The following is a 14952-nucleotide window of genomic DNA, read 5'->3' on the forward strand; positions in this document are numbered from 1 at the left end:
AATGTAAATTTCAATTGTATGATTTGGAATTATAACTAGGACTTCGATAATACTTCATTATGATACATAGAGAATGTTCATTTAAGCCTGGAGTTTTCCTTCCAAAATTTCAACACTTCTTGTTACAATGCAAGTGAGAAGGATCTCGGTCTTAATGAATCTCAATCCTTAATTTGTTTCTTCATTCGCGCAGGTTTCTCGACAAGGCGGCTCTACTGATGGAAACTGATGATATCAAAGGCAATGTTAATCCATGGAGGCTATGCACAGTGACCCAAGTCGAGGAGATGAAGGCGATCGTGCAGCTACTCCCCATATGGGCCACAGGCATCGTGTTTGCTACCATTTACAGCCAGATGACCACCATGTTCATTCTGTAAGGTAACACAATGAATGCTCACATGGGCCCCAACTTCAAGATTCCATTAGCGTCCCTCTATATCTTCATCTTCTGGGTCCCGGTCTATGACAAGTTCATCGTCCCATTCCCTAGGCAATACACAGGCCATGACCGGGGCCCATTAGAAATATATTAAATACTTTCATCCCTTTTAAATGTTTCTCCAAGCTCACCTATAGACATCCCCACACAAGTGCAATGTACAATGCGCCGGCTCGCCGCTACCCACGAACGGCCCCTATGGTCTTCTTGTAAGTGTACCACTTAGAAATCCAGAGATAAATACCGAAATTGATGAGGCTAAGCAAGGCCAAGAGCCAGTAGAAGTAGTCGAGGTGGCCTCAATTAAGGTTATCGAGTATCCACCCGAGCTTACCTCCCTTCGTCGTCACATGTGTGACTATCGTGACGAGGTAGCTGCCTAGTGAGATAGTCGTGAGCGATATAGTAGTGCACAGCTCCGCATAACGTCGGGTGCCTGATCATAGATGAACTCCAACTGACCAATGAATGTAAACACCTCGGCAGCTCCCACAATGAAATACTGTGGGACCTACCAGAAGATGGATATTGGCAGCTCCTCACGATCGTAGTAGTTATTCCTCCTCACAATGCCGAGTCTCACGAGCTCTAGGACTCCAGCAGCCAACATAGAATATGGAGATAACTAGGCCAATTCCCATTCGTTAGAGTTGGGTAAAGCCCTGATCATGGCCTATATACTACCTAGCGAATAGGACGATGAACTTGTCATAGACCGAGACCCAGAAGATGACAGCAGTGGTGCTGAAGATATAGAGGGACGCTGATGGAATATTGAAACTAGGGCTCACGTGAGCATTCATTGTGTTACCTTGCAGGACGAACATGGTGGTCATCTGGCTATAAATGGAAGCCAGATGACCACCATGTTCGTCCTGCAAGGTAACACAATGAATGCTCACATGGGCCCCAACTTCAAGATTCCATCAGCGCCCCTCTATATCTTCAGCACCATTGTTGTAATCTTCTGGGTCCCGGTCTATGACAAGTTCATCGTCTCATTCGTTAGGCAGAACATAGGCCATGACTGGGGCCATTAGAAATATATTAAATATTTTCATCCATTTTAAATGTTTCTCCAAGCTCACCTATAGACATCCCCACACATGTGCAATGTACAATACACAATGCGTCGGCTCGCCACTACCCACGAATGGCCCCTATGGTCTTCTTGTAAGTGTACCACTTAGAGATTCAGAGATAAATACTGAAATTGATGAGGCTAAGCAAGGCCAAGAGCCAGTAGAAGTAGTCGAGGTGGCCTCGATTAAGGTTATCGAGTATCCACCCGAGCTTACCTCCCTTCATCGTCACATGTGTGACTATCGTGACGAGGTAGCTGCCTAGTGAGATAGTCGTGAGCGATATAGTAGTGCACAACTCTGCATAACGTCGGGTGCCTGATCATAGATGAACTCCAACTGACCAATGAATGTAAACACCTCGGCAGCTCCCACAATGAAATACTGTGGGACCTACCAAAAGATGAATATTGGCAGCTCCTCACGGTCGTAGTAGTTATTCCTCCTCATAATGCCGAGTCTCGCGAGCTCTGGGATTCCAGCAGCCAACATAGAGAATATGGAGATAACTAGGCCAATTCCCATTCGTTGGAGTTGGGTAAAGCCCCGGTCATGGCCTGTGTACTGCCTAGCGATGGGACGATAAACTTGTCATAGACCGGGACTAAGAAGATGACGGCAATGGTGCTGAAGATATAGAGGGACACTGATGGAATTTTGAAACTGGGGCTCATGTGAGCATTCATTGTGTTACCTTGCAGGACGAACATGGTGGTCATCTGGCTGTAAATGGAAGCCAGATGACGACAATGTTCGTCCTGCAAGGTAACACAATGAATGCTCACATGGGCCCCAACTTCAAGATTCCATCAGCGTCCCTCTATATCTTCAGCACCATTGTTGTAATCTTCTGGGTCCCGGTCTATGACAAGTTCATCGTCCCATTTGTAAAGCCTCGGTCATGGCCTGTGTACTGCCTAGCAAATGGGACGATGAACTTGTCATAGATGGGGACCCAAAAGATGATGACAATGGTGATGAAGATATAGGGAGACACTGCCAGATGACCACCATGTTTGTCCTGCAAGGTAATACAATAAATGCTCACATGGGCCCCACCTTCAAGATTCCATCAACATCCCTCTATATCTTTAACACCATTGCCGTCATCTTCTGGGTCCCAGTCTATGACAAGGTCATATTCCCATTCGCTATGCAGTACACAGGCCATGACCGGGGCTTTACCCAACTCTAATGAATGGGAATTGGCCTAGTTATCTCCATATTCTCTATGTTGGTTGCTGGAGTCCTAGAGCTCGTGAGACTCGGCATTGTTAGGAGGAATAAGGGCACGGATTGGCTACTGACAGCCATCTTCTGGTAGGTCCCACAGTATTTCATTGAGGGAGCTGCTGAGGTGTTTACATTCATTGGTTAGTTGGAGTTCATCTATGATCAGGCACCTGACGTTATGCGGAGCATGTGCACTATTCTATCTATCACGACTGTCTCACTAGGTAGCTACCTTAGCACGCTTCTTGTCACGATAGTCACACATGTGACGACGAAGGGAGGTAAGCTCGGGTGGATACCAGATAACCTCAATCGAGGCGACCTCGACTACTTCTACTGGCTCTTGGCCTTGCTCAGCCTTATCAATTTCGGTATTTATCTCTGGATTTCTAAGTGGTACACTTACAAGAAGACCATAGGGGCCGTTCGTGGGTAGCGGCGAGCCGACGCATTGTGCATAACACATGTGCATTGTACATTGCACATGTGTGGGGATGTCGGTAGGTGAGCTTGGAGAAACATTTAAAAGGGATGAAAGTATTTAATATATTTCTAATGTGTGTTTCTAGTGACTGCTTTGATGTTTTTAGCTTTGAAATATCTATAAATTTAGTAGAGATTGTTTCTGGATTTCTATATTGTGTTGGGATTTGGATGGAAAAAAAAAAAACCATCTAGCATTTGGATTTGGATGAATGGAGTTTTTATGGGCTTTCAATTGTTTCTTTTGTTTGATTTATATACTTTATAAGGTCTGCTTTATGGACTTTTTGTCATATTCCACCTTCCTCTTTTGCTATATGTTAAAAACCCATTTTCTTTTAGTATTGCTAAATAACTCATTTCCTTTTTCATATATGGTTACAAAGCAACTATTACTTCCATCACAGTTAACCATTAAAAGGGTCCATTGACAATTAAATTTCATCATTTACCATTAAAATGACGTGTTTGCATCAATACAATCACATGATCTAGATCATCCTAGCATCCATTGCATTTTATTACGACCATCTAAATGGTGTATTAAAACTATTAAAATATTTTTGACGACCTTTTAATATTGAATCTCTCATCTCTACAAAGTAAAAGGAAAATGTATAACTTTATTCGATCAAAAGATTTAATGATCAAATAAAACTATGCTTTACTTATGCAAGAACTGATGTGCATTTTTAGGAGCCTATGTAGCGAAAAATTCTATGGGGTCTATGGGGCTTGTTATGGCAATTGTGTGACATACACCTCAAACATATTTCACTCCAACTCATTTTTCGATGTCAGACCAAAAATGAGACGAATAGAAACTTAAGTAGGTCACAACATAAGAAACGATAGAAATGTGACACTTATCATTGAAATTATTTGGGGCGTAATTTTTTTTATTTTTTTCGGTGTAGCCACTCAATCTCTTTGAGGGAATGGATGTCTCACGTCCTTAAGCGTGTAGGAGGGATGTTTTCAATTAGGAAACATCTCTTCTCCATCTTGTATATGTATGTTCACACTAACGTATGGTGAAACCTGGTTTCCTTAGGCTTTTGTATGCTTTTCTCCTATTATGTTATTTATACAAGGGGAAGATGTATAGTGTTGAGGGTCAAATATTGCATATCAGACCCATTTATTGCATGAATTTACAAGCATGATACCGTTTAAAGGCCTGATTTAATTGTGTGTGTGATGCAGAGTGTATTTACGAGCATGGACTGAAAAAGGATGCTTAAAGCATGGATTTAATACTCTGATAACACCAAAGCATGGGATGGACCCCAGGAGACCAAGATCGACGGATGTGCATGCTAGGGATCCAAGAAAATTGATGAATTGAAACTCCATATATGGCCTGAAGACCACAAATTAACCGTACATGACGGATTTCAACTCTCAGATCCCTCCGATGGCCTGAAGACCACAAATTAACCGTACATGACGGATTTCAACTCTCAGATCCCTCTGGAAGTGGCACAACTGTCAGATCAGCCCATAAACAGTTGATTTTGGGCCCACTTGAGATCTGGATATACTTCAAATTTTTCTCAAACCATTATATGAGGTGAAAAAGCTGATGGACGGAGCGGATTTCTCAAGAACATCTCTGTGGGGCCCCACCTGTGGTGAATGTGCATAATATCAAGTGCACCAGCCGTGCATCCGTGCATTTAAAGTCGGTCAGCAGGCGCTGACCGACTCAAACTCGAACTCTCCACTAATGCAACAGCGTACGCTGTCCGGCTTGCGATTGGGTGCAGTGGGCCACCATCTTGGTTCGGCGGTCCAATCTGAACCGTCCATTAAGTCCAGAGGGAAGGCGTGACCCACACCTAGGTGGAGAAATGTCAAAAGACACCGGAGATCGGTTTTTCATCCGTTAAACGCAGGACGGACGGTAATATGAAGAACTCTATGGGGCACGTCGGATCCGATCCACAACGGACCACGTCCGACCGGATTTTCGAGGGGAAACTGATGGACGGCATGGATTCCTCCTTCGATGTCAATAATGGGCCCCACCGAGAGTCCAGCGGCGATTCGTCCGCAGGCCCTGTTTACCGCGTGGCCGAAACCCGAACGTTGCGGCCTGTTTTGTATCAACAGAGAGGATCGGTCCGACGATCCGGACCATCCAAAATCATCCCAGCTCCGGACTGACCAGAGCCAAGAAGCCCGAATGGCTCCGATCCTGCACTTGGAGACAAAACGCCTCTCCAAACACGATCTGTTACGTTGTCTTTCCTGCTAAAGATGCAGCGGATGTTGCAGCTGCGTAAGAGTTCTGCAACCTATTCCCGTCCGGACTCCACAGAGCGGATGAATGGGAGCTTTCCATCTTAAAAAGGGAAGAATAGAGAGGGAGCAAGGGGGAGAAAGGAAGGACGGTCTGCGGTAGGCGGCTGCTGAATGTGCTGCTGAGGAGTTTTCGTTTGGGAGAAGAAAACGGGGCTGCTGCTGCTGCTGTGCACGGTCTGAGAGCTAGAGAGAGAGCAGGAAGAAAGAGAAACGTGAAGGAGGGAGCGCTTGGAGCATTCAAGGTGGGGTGCCGCAGGGACATGATCTGGATACGGGAAGACAAGGAGAAGAGAGAGAAGTTTTTTTTCTCCCTTTACTTTACTTCCTTGCTTTCTTTCTTCTTCTTCTTCTTCTTCTTCTTCTTCTTCTTCTCCTTCTTCTTCTTTTTCTTTTAATTAGAATTTAGCCCGCATCATGACGGGCTAAACCTCTTAGCTAGGGCTAAGAGGTGAAGCTTGTAGTGAGATGGGAGACTCTGATTGCTGGGTTAACTATTTAATCGTGAATTGAACTTGATTATGGTTTAATTGTTAAGGGAATGTTTGTAGTTTTTAATGGTCTATTGTGACTGAAATTACAATGGGTCTGTGATAGCTTTGAGCATGTTCCTTTTCTCCTTTTCATGTTTATGAAGTCAGGAAGCCCTATTGTTCACCATCGTCTCATGGGCATGGTCGGATGACGGTACTCTGCCTAACTTTCATGGCATGTTGATTGATTGGTAATTAGATTAATTCTGTTGTTTGCTTTGTCTCCTGGGCAAGGTTTGGTGATGGAATCCATTCTAATTCATACACCTTTCATCTCTTGAAAACCAGATCAAGTAAGTTCAGTTTGATTTCCATGATTCCTGATGCAGGAAAAAGATCTCCCTGATCTCTACGAGTGGATCCTCTGAATCCCTAGTTTTCCTTCCTTTGAATTACTTAAAGTCTTAGATAATTCTTCCACAATTATTCTATTTGGTTTAGATCACATCTTAGTCTAGTTCTAGTTCTACTTGGTTTCAGATAACGTACAGGTATCAGTCCCTGTGGATTCGACCTCGGTCTTACCGAGTTTATTACTACATCACAACCCTATACTTGGGGAGTGAACAAGTTTTTGGCGCCGTTGCCGGGGACTGACGGTTACGATTTTCTGAAATTAATTGGTTTTAGGATTAGTTTAAGATTAGGATTGTACTAACCATAGTTTTATTTATTTATTTATTTCTATTTGAGTTCAAAACTAACTTGTTTCCTATTTTATAGGATCTGGACATAAGTTTCTCAATTGGTAATTCCTTCCTAATCTCTCTACTTTTTCATATTTTTAGAATTAGGGTTTAAATTTTAGAAATTTTCTAATTCTAGCACTTTTAGAATCTAATTTATTTTCCTAATTTATTTTTAGAATTTTTTAGAACTAACCTTCTTATTTTGTAGGCATTTAAGATAGAAATCTCTAATTCGGTAAGCTCTTTCCCTACTTCCTATCTTTCAGTTCTCTTTTAATAATCTACTTTCTAGTTTAGATCTTTCCTAATTTATTTTAGAAATCTCCACTTTCTTTTAAGAATTCTTTCTTTTAGAAATTAATTTACGGCTATTTTTCTTTTTAGAATCTAACTTATTTTTGTTTTATTTTGCAGGTTTTTAACTTAGGACTTCAAATTGGTAATTTCTTTCCAACTCTCTCTTTCTTTCGAGCTTTTCTTTTCCTTTCTTAGGGTTAAGTTTTTAATTGAGGGCTTCGAGTGTTTTCATGCCCAAGTGGGCCCGTGACGACACTCGACGTCTCTTGACTGAAGGAGGATTGGTTGAGGGGTTGACTATCCATCGCAGGACTAGACACCGCTCGAAATCCCCTGAGTTAACTGAGGTTATGGCTGAAGACCAACCTCCTCTACTCCCACCCAGGGTGGAGGATACCCAAGATGAGAATGAGGTGCAACAGGCACCCCCGCCTCGTACATTACGAGATTTTCTACAACCGGCGGGAGTGAGTACGCCCTCATGCATGATTTGTCCTGAAAATACAGGACAAATGGACATCAAGCCAGGAGTTATCCAACTCCTTCCCAAATTCCATGGACTTGAATCAGAGAGTCCATATTTACATTTGAAAGAGTTCGATGAAATTATAGCTACATTATGTTTTCCTAATGTATCTGAGGATACAATTAGGCTGAAACTCTTTCCTTTTTCCTTAAAAGAGAAAGCTAAGACGTGGTTACATTCACTGCGTCCTAGATCCATTGGCACATGGAACGATATGCAGAGGGAATTCATAAAAAAATTCTTCCCACATCATAAAACGATTACCCTCGAAAGCGATAATGAACTTTGCCCAAAAGGAAGATGAAACATTCTTTCAATGTTGGGAAAGGTTCAAAGATTTGGTCAGTTCATGCCCACAACACGGATTTGAAACGTGGCGCATTACAAATTTTTTCTATGATGGACTGACATCTTCCATGCGCCAAATGGTCGAGACAATGTGTAATGGAGAGTTCATTAATAAAGATATCGACGAGGTATGGGACTACCTCGATAGTTTGGCTGAAAAAACACAATCTTGGGACTATTACCCAAAGTTGAACACCACGTCTAGGCCGACTCAATTAAAGGAGAAAGGTGGATTATATCTCTTGAAAGAAGAGGATGATCTCAAGTGTAAAGTGACTACACTCATAAGGAAAGTTGAGGCCATGGAAGGAAAGAAGGATAAGGTCAATGAAATTGTTTGCGGCATCTGTGATTGCAACATTCACACAACTGAAAACTGTCCTACAATACCTGCCTTTCGAGGAGTGTTGAATGAACAAGCCAATGCCGTAAATAATTATCAAAGACCTTTTACTGGACCTAACTCCAACACATATAATCCTGGCTGGAAAAATCATCCGAACTTCAGTTGGAGAAATGGACAAACGGCGACTCCTCCAGGTTTCTTCAATCAAAATCCAAATCAAGTGAAACCTCAAGAGGAACCGGTTCAAAATCCCATACAAGAGCTGGCTCAGGCAATGCGAGGAATCACAGAATTTATGCAAAAGATAGATTCTCGTATGACGGTTATAGAAAAGGAGATGCTTCCTGCACAACCTCTCCCCAATCCTAAACCGCAGTACGAGAATAATGATCCCAGCTCTTCAAATCAGATGGGGCATGCTAAATCCATCACCACTCTTAGGAGTGGGAAGATCATTGATAAAACTCTTCCGGTTAGGCTCGAAAAGCCCCAAGAACCAAAAGAGGACAACAATGATGGATCCAGTGATGCCCCACAAAAAGTAGAACCGGAACTTCTAGAGAAGCCAGTTGCTCCATTCCCCCAACGGTTGGTTTCACCAAAACCTCTCTCTAACTCTCAGGATATTCTAGAGGTATTGAAACAGGTGAAAGTCAACATTCCTCTACTTGATGTCGTTAAACAGATACCTTCATATGCCAAATTCCTGAAAGACTTATGCACGACCAAGCGACGGAAAATTATTCAAAAGAAAATCTTCTTGACTGAGAAAGTGAGTGCCATCCTGAAGCAAGACGTGCCGCAGAAATTCAAGGATCCCGGTAGCCCAACCATATCATGTGTAATCGGGAACCATCGAATTGATCACGCACTTCTTGACTTAGGAGCGAGCGTCAATCTGATTCCCTACTCGGTATACAAAGCTTAGGTTTGGGTGAATTAAAACCCACCCTAACCACACTACAACTTGCTGATCGCTCTGTTCGTGTACCAAGAGGGATAATTGAGGATGTGTTGGTCCAAGTTGATAGATTTTACTACCCTGTAAACTTTATCATCCTGGACACTGAACCCATCAATAACATGAGCACTCAGATTCCTGTCATTCTTGGTCGCCCATTCCTTGCCACGTCAAATGCAATTATCAATTGCAGGAATGGGATCATGACTATGTCTTTTGGAAATTTGACATTGGAGTCAAACATTTTTTTCAATAACGGCAGCAATTCAGAGGATGATGACGAGTTCCACGACATTAACATGATTGACTCTTTCGTGGAAGATACGACACCTCTGACCTTATCCTCCGACCATCTAGAGACGTGCCTGGCCCACTCCCATGATTTTGATGATGACATGATTAGGGAGACGTGCGCCTTGCTTGATACTGCACCGGTACTTGAAGTTAACCGATGGAGGCCACAATTTGAAGAATTACCACAAACTGATGTAGTGCCTCTGCCGTCTAACCTCAAGCCGCCGAAGCTTGACTTAAAACCTTTGCCCTCTGATTTGAAATATGCATATTTAGGTCAAGATGAGACATACCCGGTGGTGATCTCTGCCCACCTGGAGAAAGAACAGGAGAGTATGCTTATATCTACTCTCATTGAGCATAAAGGAGCCCTGGGATGGACGATAGCGGACCTCAAAGGAATCGATCCCTCGATTTGTACTCACCACATATATCTTGAGGATAATGCAAAGACCGCTCGGCAACCACAACGTAGACTAAATCCAAACATGAAGGAAGTGGTTAAGGCCGAGGTTCTTAAACTACTGGACGTGGGTATTATATACCCTATATCTGATAGTCAATGGGTGAGTCCAACTCAAGTGGTTCCTAAGAAGTCTGGAATCACCATCGTAGCCAATGCTAATAATGAACTCGTGCCAACTAGAGTTACTCCTGGTTGGAGAATGTGCATTGACTACAGGAAGTTGAATAACGTCACGAGGAAAGACCACTTTCCTTTACCATTCATTGATCAGATCCTGGAAAGGTTAGCTGGTCATTCCTATTACAGTTTCCTTGATGGGTATTCAGGCTACAACGAGATAGAGATAGCCCTGAAGACCAGGAAAAGACCACATTTACATGTCCCTACGGCACCTTTGCCTATCGAAGGATGCCATTCGGACTATGTAATGCCCCTGCCACCTTTCAGCGATGTATGTTTAGTATCTTTTCTGATATGGTGGGGCAATATCTAGAGGTCTTCATGGACGATTTCTCTGTTTACGGTCCATCTTTCAGCAAGTGCTTGGAAAGTCTTAAATGTGTGCTGAAAAGATGTGAAGAAAAGAACCTGGTACTTAATTGGGAGAAGTGCCATTTCATGGTTCAGAAGGGAATTGTCCTTGGGCATATCATCTCGTCCAAAGGAATCGAGGTAGATAAGGCAAAAATCGATCTTATCTCTAACCTACCTCCACCAAAGAACATCAGAGACGTGCGATCCTTTTTAGGACACGCAGGGTTTTACAGACGATTCATAAAGGACTTTAGTCTCCTCTCTCGTCCATTATGTAATCTTCTTCAAAAGGATGCTCCGTATGAGTGGACTGAGCAATGCCAGGAAGCTTTCACCAAGCTTAAGGGCACGTTAACCACTGCACCTATCATGCAGCCACCCGACTGGAACCTTCCTTTTGAGCTTATGTGCGACGCTTCTGATTATGCTCTTGGGGCGGTCCTAGGCCAGAGAAAAGACAAGAAGCCCTACGTCATTCACTACGCAAGTAGGACTCTAAATCCTGCCCAAGTAAACTACTCGACTACGGAAAAGGAACTCTTAGCCGTGGTGTTCGCCTTGGACAAATTTAGGTCCTACTTGATCGGATCCAAGATTATTATCTACACCGATCATGCAGCACTTAAGTATCTTCTTTCTAAGAATGATTCTAAGCCCCGCTTGATACGATGGATCCTTCTACTCCAAGAATTCGATTTGGAAATTAAAGATAAAAAGGGAGTAGAGAACGTAGTGGCCGATCACCTTTCTCGCCTTAATACCTCTGATTCCCTTGAGGCGACCCATATCAATGACATGTTCCCTGATGAACAACTGTTCAGAGTCTCCCATTCACCTTGGTTTGCTGATATTGCTAACTATCTTGCTACAGGTGCCATACCGACACAGTGGACTGCGCAAGATAAGAAGAAATTTTTCACCGAGGTGCGCAACTTTTTCTGGGATGATCCTTATTTATTTAAATATTGCCCAGACCAAATTCTAAGGAGATGTGTACCAGACGATGAGCATCAGAGCATCATCTCCTTCTGTCACTCAGAGGCCTGTGGTGGTCACTTTTCCTGCAGTGTGGCTTTTACTGGCCCACTATGTTTAGGGATACTCATGAGTTTTGCAAAGCTTGTGAGCGTTGTTAGAAATTGGGAGCATTGTCCCGTTGAAATATGATGCCTTTGAATCTCATTCTTATCATTGAAGCATTTGATTGCTGGGGCATCGATTTCATGGAACCATTCCCCCAATCGTTTGGAAATCTGTATATTTTGCTCGCCGTAGATTATGTCACTAAATGGGTCGAAGCGATTCCGTGTCGAAAGAATGACCATCGCACGGTCATTAAATTCCTAAAAGAAAACATCCTTTCTCGATTCGGAACGCCTCGAGCCATCATTAGTGATGGGGGCTCACACTTTTGTAATAGACCATTCGAGAGCTTAATGAGGAAATACGGTATCTCTCATAAGGTGAGCACCCCATACCATCCACAGACAAGTGGACAAGCTGAGATTTCTAATAGGGAGATTAAACACATTTTGGAGAAAACGGTTAACCCTGGTCGTAAGGATTGGTCAATCCGATTGATCGATGCCTTATGGGCATACCGTACTGCCTTTAAAACTCCTATTGGAATGTCTCCCTTTAGACTTGTCTATGGGAAAGCTTGTCACTTGCCTGTGGAGCTGGAACATAAAGCATACTGGGCGATCAAAAATCTTAATTTCAATCTAGACAACGCTGGCTCGCTACGCAAACTGCAATTGAATGAACTTGAAGAAATCCGGAACGACGCATACGAGAATTCGAGAATTTACAAGGACAGGATGAAGGCGTTTCATGATCAACATATTCTACGAAAATCATTCACGCCAGGCCAGAAAGTCCTTTTGTATAATTCTCGATTACATCTCTTTCCGGGTAAGCTTCGATCTCGTTGGACCGGCCCTTACATTGTTGTTACTGCTTATCCTCATGGGGCCGTCGAGATAAGAGATCCCGACAATGGCAAGGAGTTTAAAGTAAATGGACATCGTTTAAAGCCATTTGTCGAGAAATTTGATTCAGAGGACATGTCCATGCCTCGACTGCTCCTGTTTACCAGGATTGATCTCCTAGTCTGATGGAGGTATAGGTAGGTTATCAAGATTGATTAATTCATGGTCCATTCTTGTCTAGTTGAAGACGTTAAACTTAGCGCTCCTAGGACGCAACCCAAATTTTCATTCCATTTCACTTTTCTCATTCATTAGTTCAATGTTTGTGGGTAGCATTGCCGCAAACCCTCACGAGACTACAACTCGTCCACTAGGGGTAACCTAGGGGTTTAAAGGCTTGTTGCATGCGCTAAATGCAATCGAGAGCACCTGCGAAAGTGGTATAGGTAGGATTTTATTTTTGTTAGTTCTGTGTCACTTTCTCTCTCGTGCTGACCGGATTCCATGCTGCAATCTCTTGGAAAGTCTCTCACGATTCATCATCCAGGTACTATCTTCCCTTCACTCTTTCTTTACTTTTGTTGTCCTACGCGCATTCCATACTCATATCCTTTACATTGAGGACAATGTAGCTTTTAAGTTGGGGGTGGGAGATTAGGTTACCTAATCAGTATTTTCTTGAGCAAAAATTGTGAAAATTTTTAAATTTTTTCTGGACTTTCTGGTGAATTCAAAGTGATTGGACGACCATCTTTGATTTAGAATTACAGGATATGGAATGTTGGTGATTTACTGCTCTTGGATTCAGTTGCTCGTTAGATTTCACAGTTAAGTTTAATTATTAATCCATGATTAGAAGTTGTAAACATTGATTGAGTCATGATTTCACATGTCACATCTCGCTTACACATTAAGATTTCAGTTTGAAACTGATGGGTTAATTTGGTGATCAGTAAGCATAGAAGGAACCAACTTGAACAATTGCCCGTCAAGATCAATTAAAAGGAAGAGATACCGTTGAAAAAGGTTAGGCAAAGAATCTTCACTATAGGTTTGCTCCCTATAAGTGTGGACTTCATTCCCCTTCTTGGTTTTCAGTTTAAAAAAAAAAAAAAAAAAAAAAAAAAAAAACTGAAGGAATGAAAAGATGATCTTTGAGGCAAGCTTTGGTTATTATGAATTCTCTTGTTGATTACCAACGATATCCTGAAATAAAGAAATGAATATTAATGTTGAAAGTTGGGATTACACTTTACATCTGTGGAACTCAATGTTTAGGATTATTTCTAATTAAGGGACTAATACTTTGAATAAAGTTTATCGTGTATTTGAGTCTAGGAGAGAGTAAGGCCCAACATTCATGAATTGTTGAATTCTGAATATCTAGATTGTTTTCCAAAATCACTCGAGTTCATAGAAATTCTCCTGTAATTCTCAACTTATTTTTCGCATACTTTGCTCGGGACTAGCAAAATGCTGGTTGGGGGTTGTGTTGAGGGTCAAATATTGCATATCAGACCCATTTATTGCATGAATTTACAAGCATGATACCGTTTAAAGGCCTGATTTAATTGTGTGTGATGCAGAGTGTATTTACGAGCATGGACTGAAAAAGGATGCTTAAAGCATGGATTTAATACTCTGATAACACCAAAGCATGGGATGGACCCCAGGAGACCAAGATCGACGGATGTGCATGCTAGGGATCCAAGAAAATTGATGAATTGAAACTCCATATATGGCCTGAAGACCACAAATTAACCGTACATGACGGATTTCAACTCTCAGATCCCTCTGGAAGTGGCATATATGGCCTGAAGACCACAAATTAACCGTACATGACGGATTTCAACTCTCAGATCCCTCTGGAAGTGGCACAACTGTCAGATCAGCCCATAAACAGTTGATTTTGGGCCCACTTGAGATCTGGATATACTTCAAATTTTTCTCAAACCATTATATGAGGTGAAAAAGCTGATGGACGGAGCGGATTTCTCAAGAACATCTCTGTGGGGCCCCACCTGTGGTGAATGTGCATAATATCAAGTGCACCAGCCGTGCATCCGTGCATTTAAAGTCGGTCAGCAGGCGCTGACCGACTCAAACTCGAACTCTCCACTAATGCAACAGCGTACGCTGTCCGGCTTGCGATTGGGTGCAGTGGGCCACCATCTTGGTTCGGCGGTCCAATCTGAACCGTCCATTAAGTCCAGAGGGAAGGCGTGACCCACACCTAGGTGGAGAAATGTCAAAAGACACCGGAGATCGGTTTTTCATCCGTTAAACGCAGGACGGACGGTAATATGAAGAACTCTATGGGGCACGTCGGATCCGATCCACAACGGACCACGTCCGACCGGATTTTCGAGGGGAAACTGATGGACGGCATGGATTCCTCCTTCGATGTCAATAATGCCACCGAGAGTCCAGCGCACGAAATGCGCAGGCCCTGTTTACAGCGCGGCCGAAACCCGAACGTTGCG

The 14952-nt window shown here is 42.8% G+C and overlaps 1 protein-coding gene, 1 non-coding gene and 1 pseudogene across 2 annotated transcripts in view; 1 reads left to right on the forward strand and 2 right to left on the reverse strand.

Annotated features, from left to right (window-relative positions):
* LOC131252633 (probable LRR receptor-like serine/threonine-protein kinase At3g47570) overlaps positions 1–14952 on the reverse strand; it is a 38451-nt gene that overhangs the window by 11108 nt on the left and 12391 nt on the right. The window contains exon 3 of the mRNA XM_058253282.1: positions 7320–7328. Within this exon, the coding sequence (XP_058109265.1) occupies positions 7320–7328 (9 nt within the window). The remainder of the gene's footprint in view (positions 1–7319; positions 7329–14952) is intronic.
* The window catches only part of LOC131252636 (uncharacterized), a 61282-nt pseudogene that overhangs the window by 4390 nt on the left and 41940 nt on the right, over positions 1–14952 (forward strand).
* On the reverse strand, positions 7852–7956 carry LOC131254492 (small nucleolar RNA R71). The gene has a single exon (XR_009175604.1). It is a non-coding gene; the product is annotated as a small nucleolar RNA R71 (small nucleolar RNA).

The sequence above is a fragment of the Magnolia sinica genome, chromosome 8, assembly GCF_029962835.1.
Source record: "Magnolia sinica isolate HGM2019 chromosome 8, MsV1, whole genome shotgun sequence".
NCBI classification, from domain to species: Eukaryota; Viridiplantae; Streptophyta; class Magnoliopsida; order Magnoliales; family Magnoliaceae; genus Magnolia; species Magnolia sinica.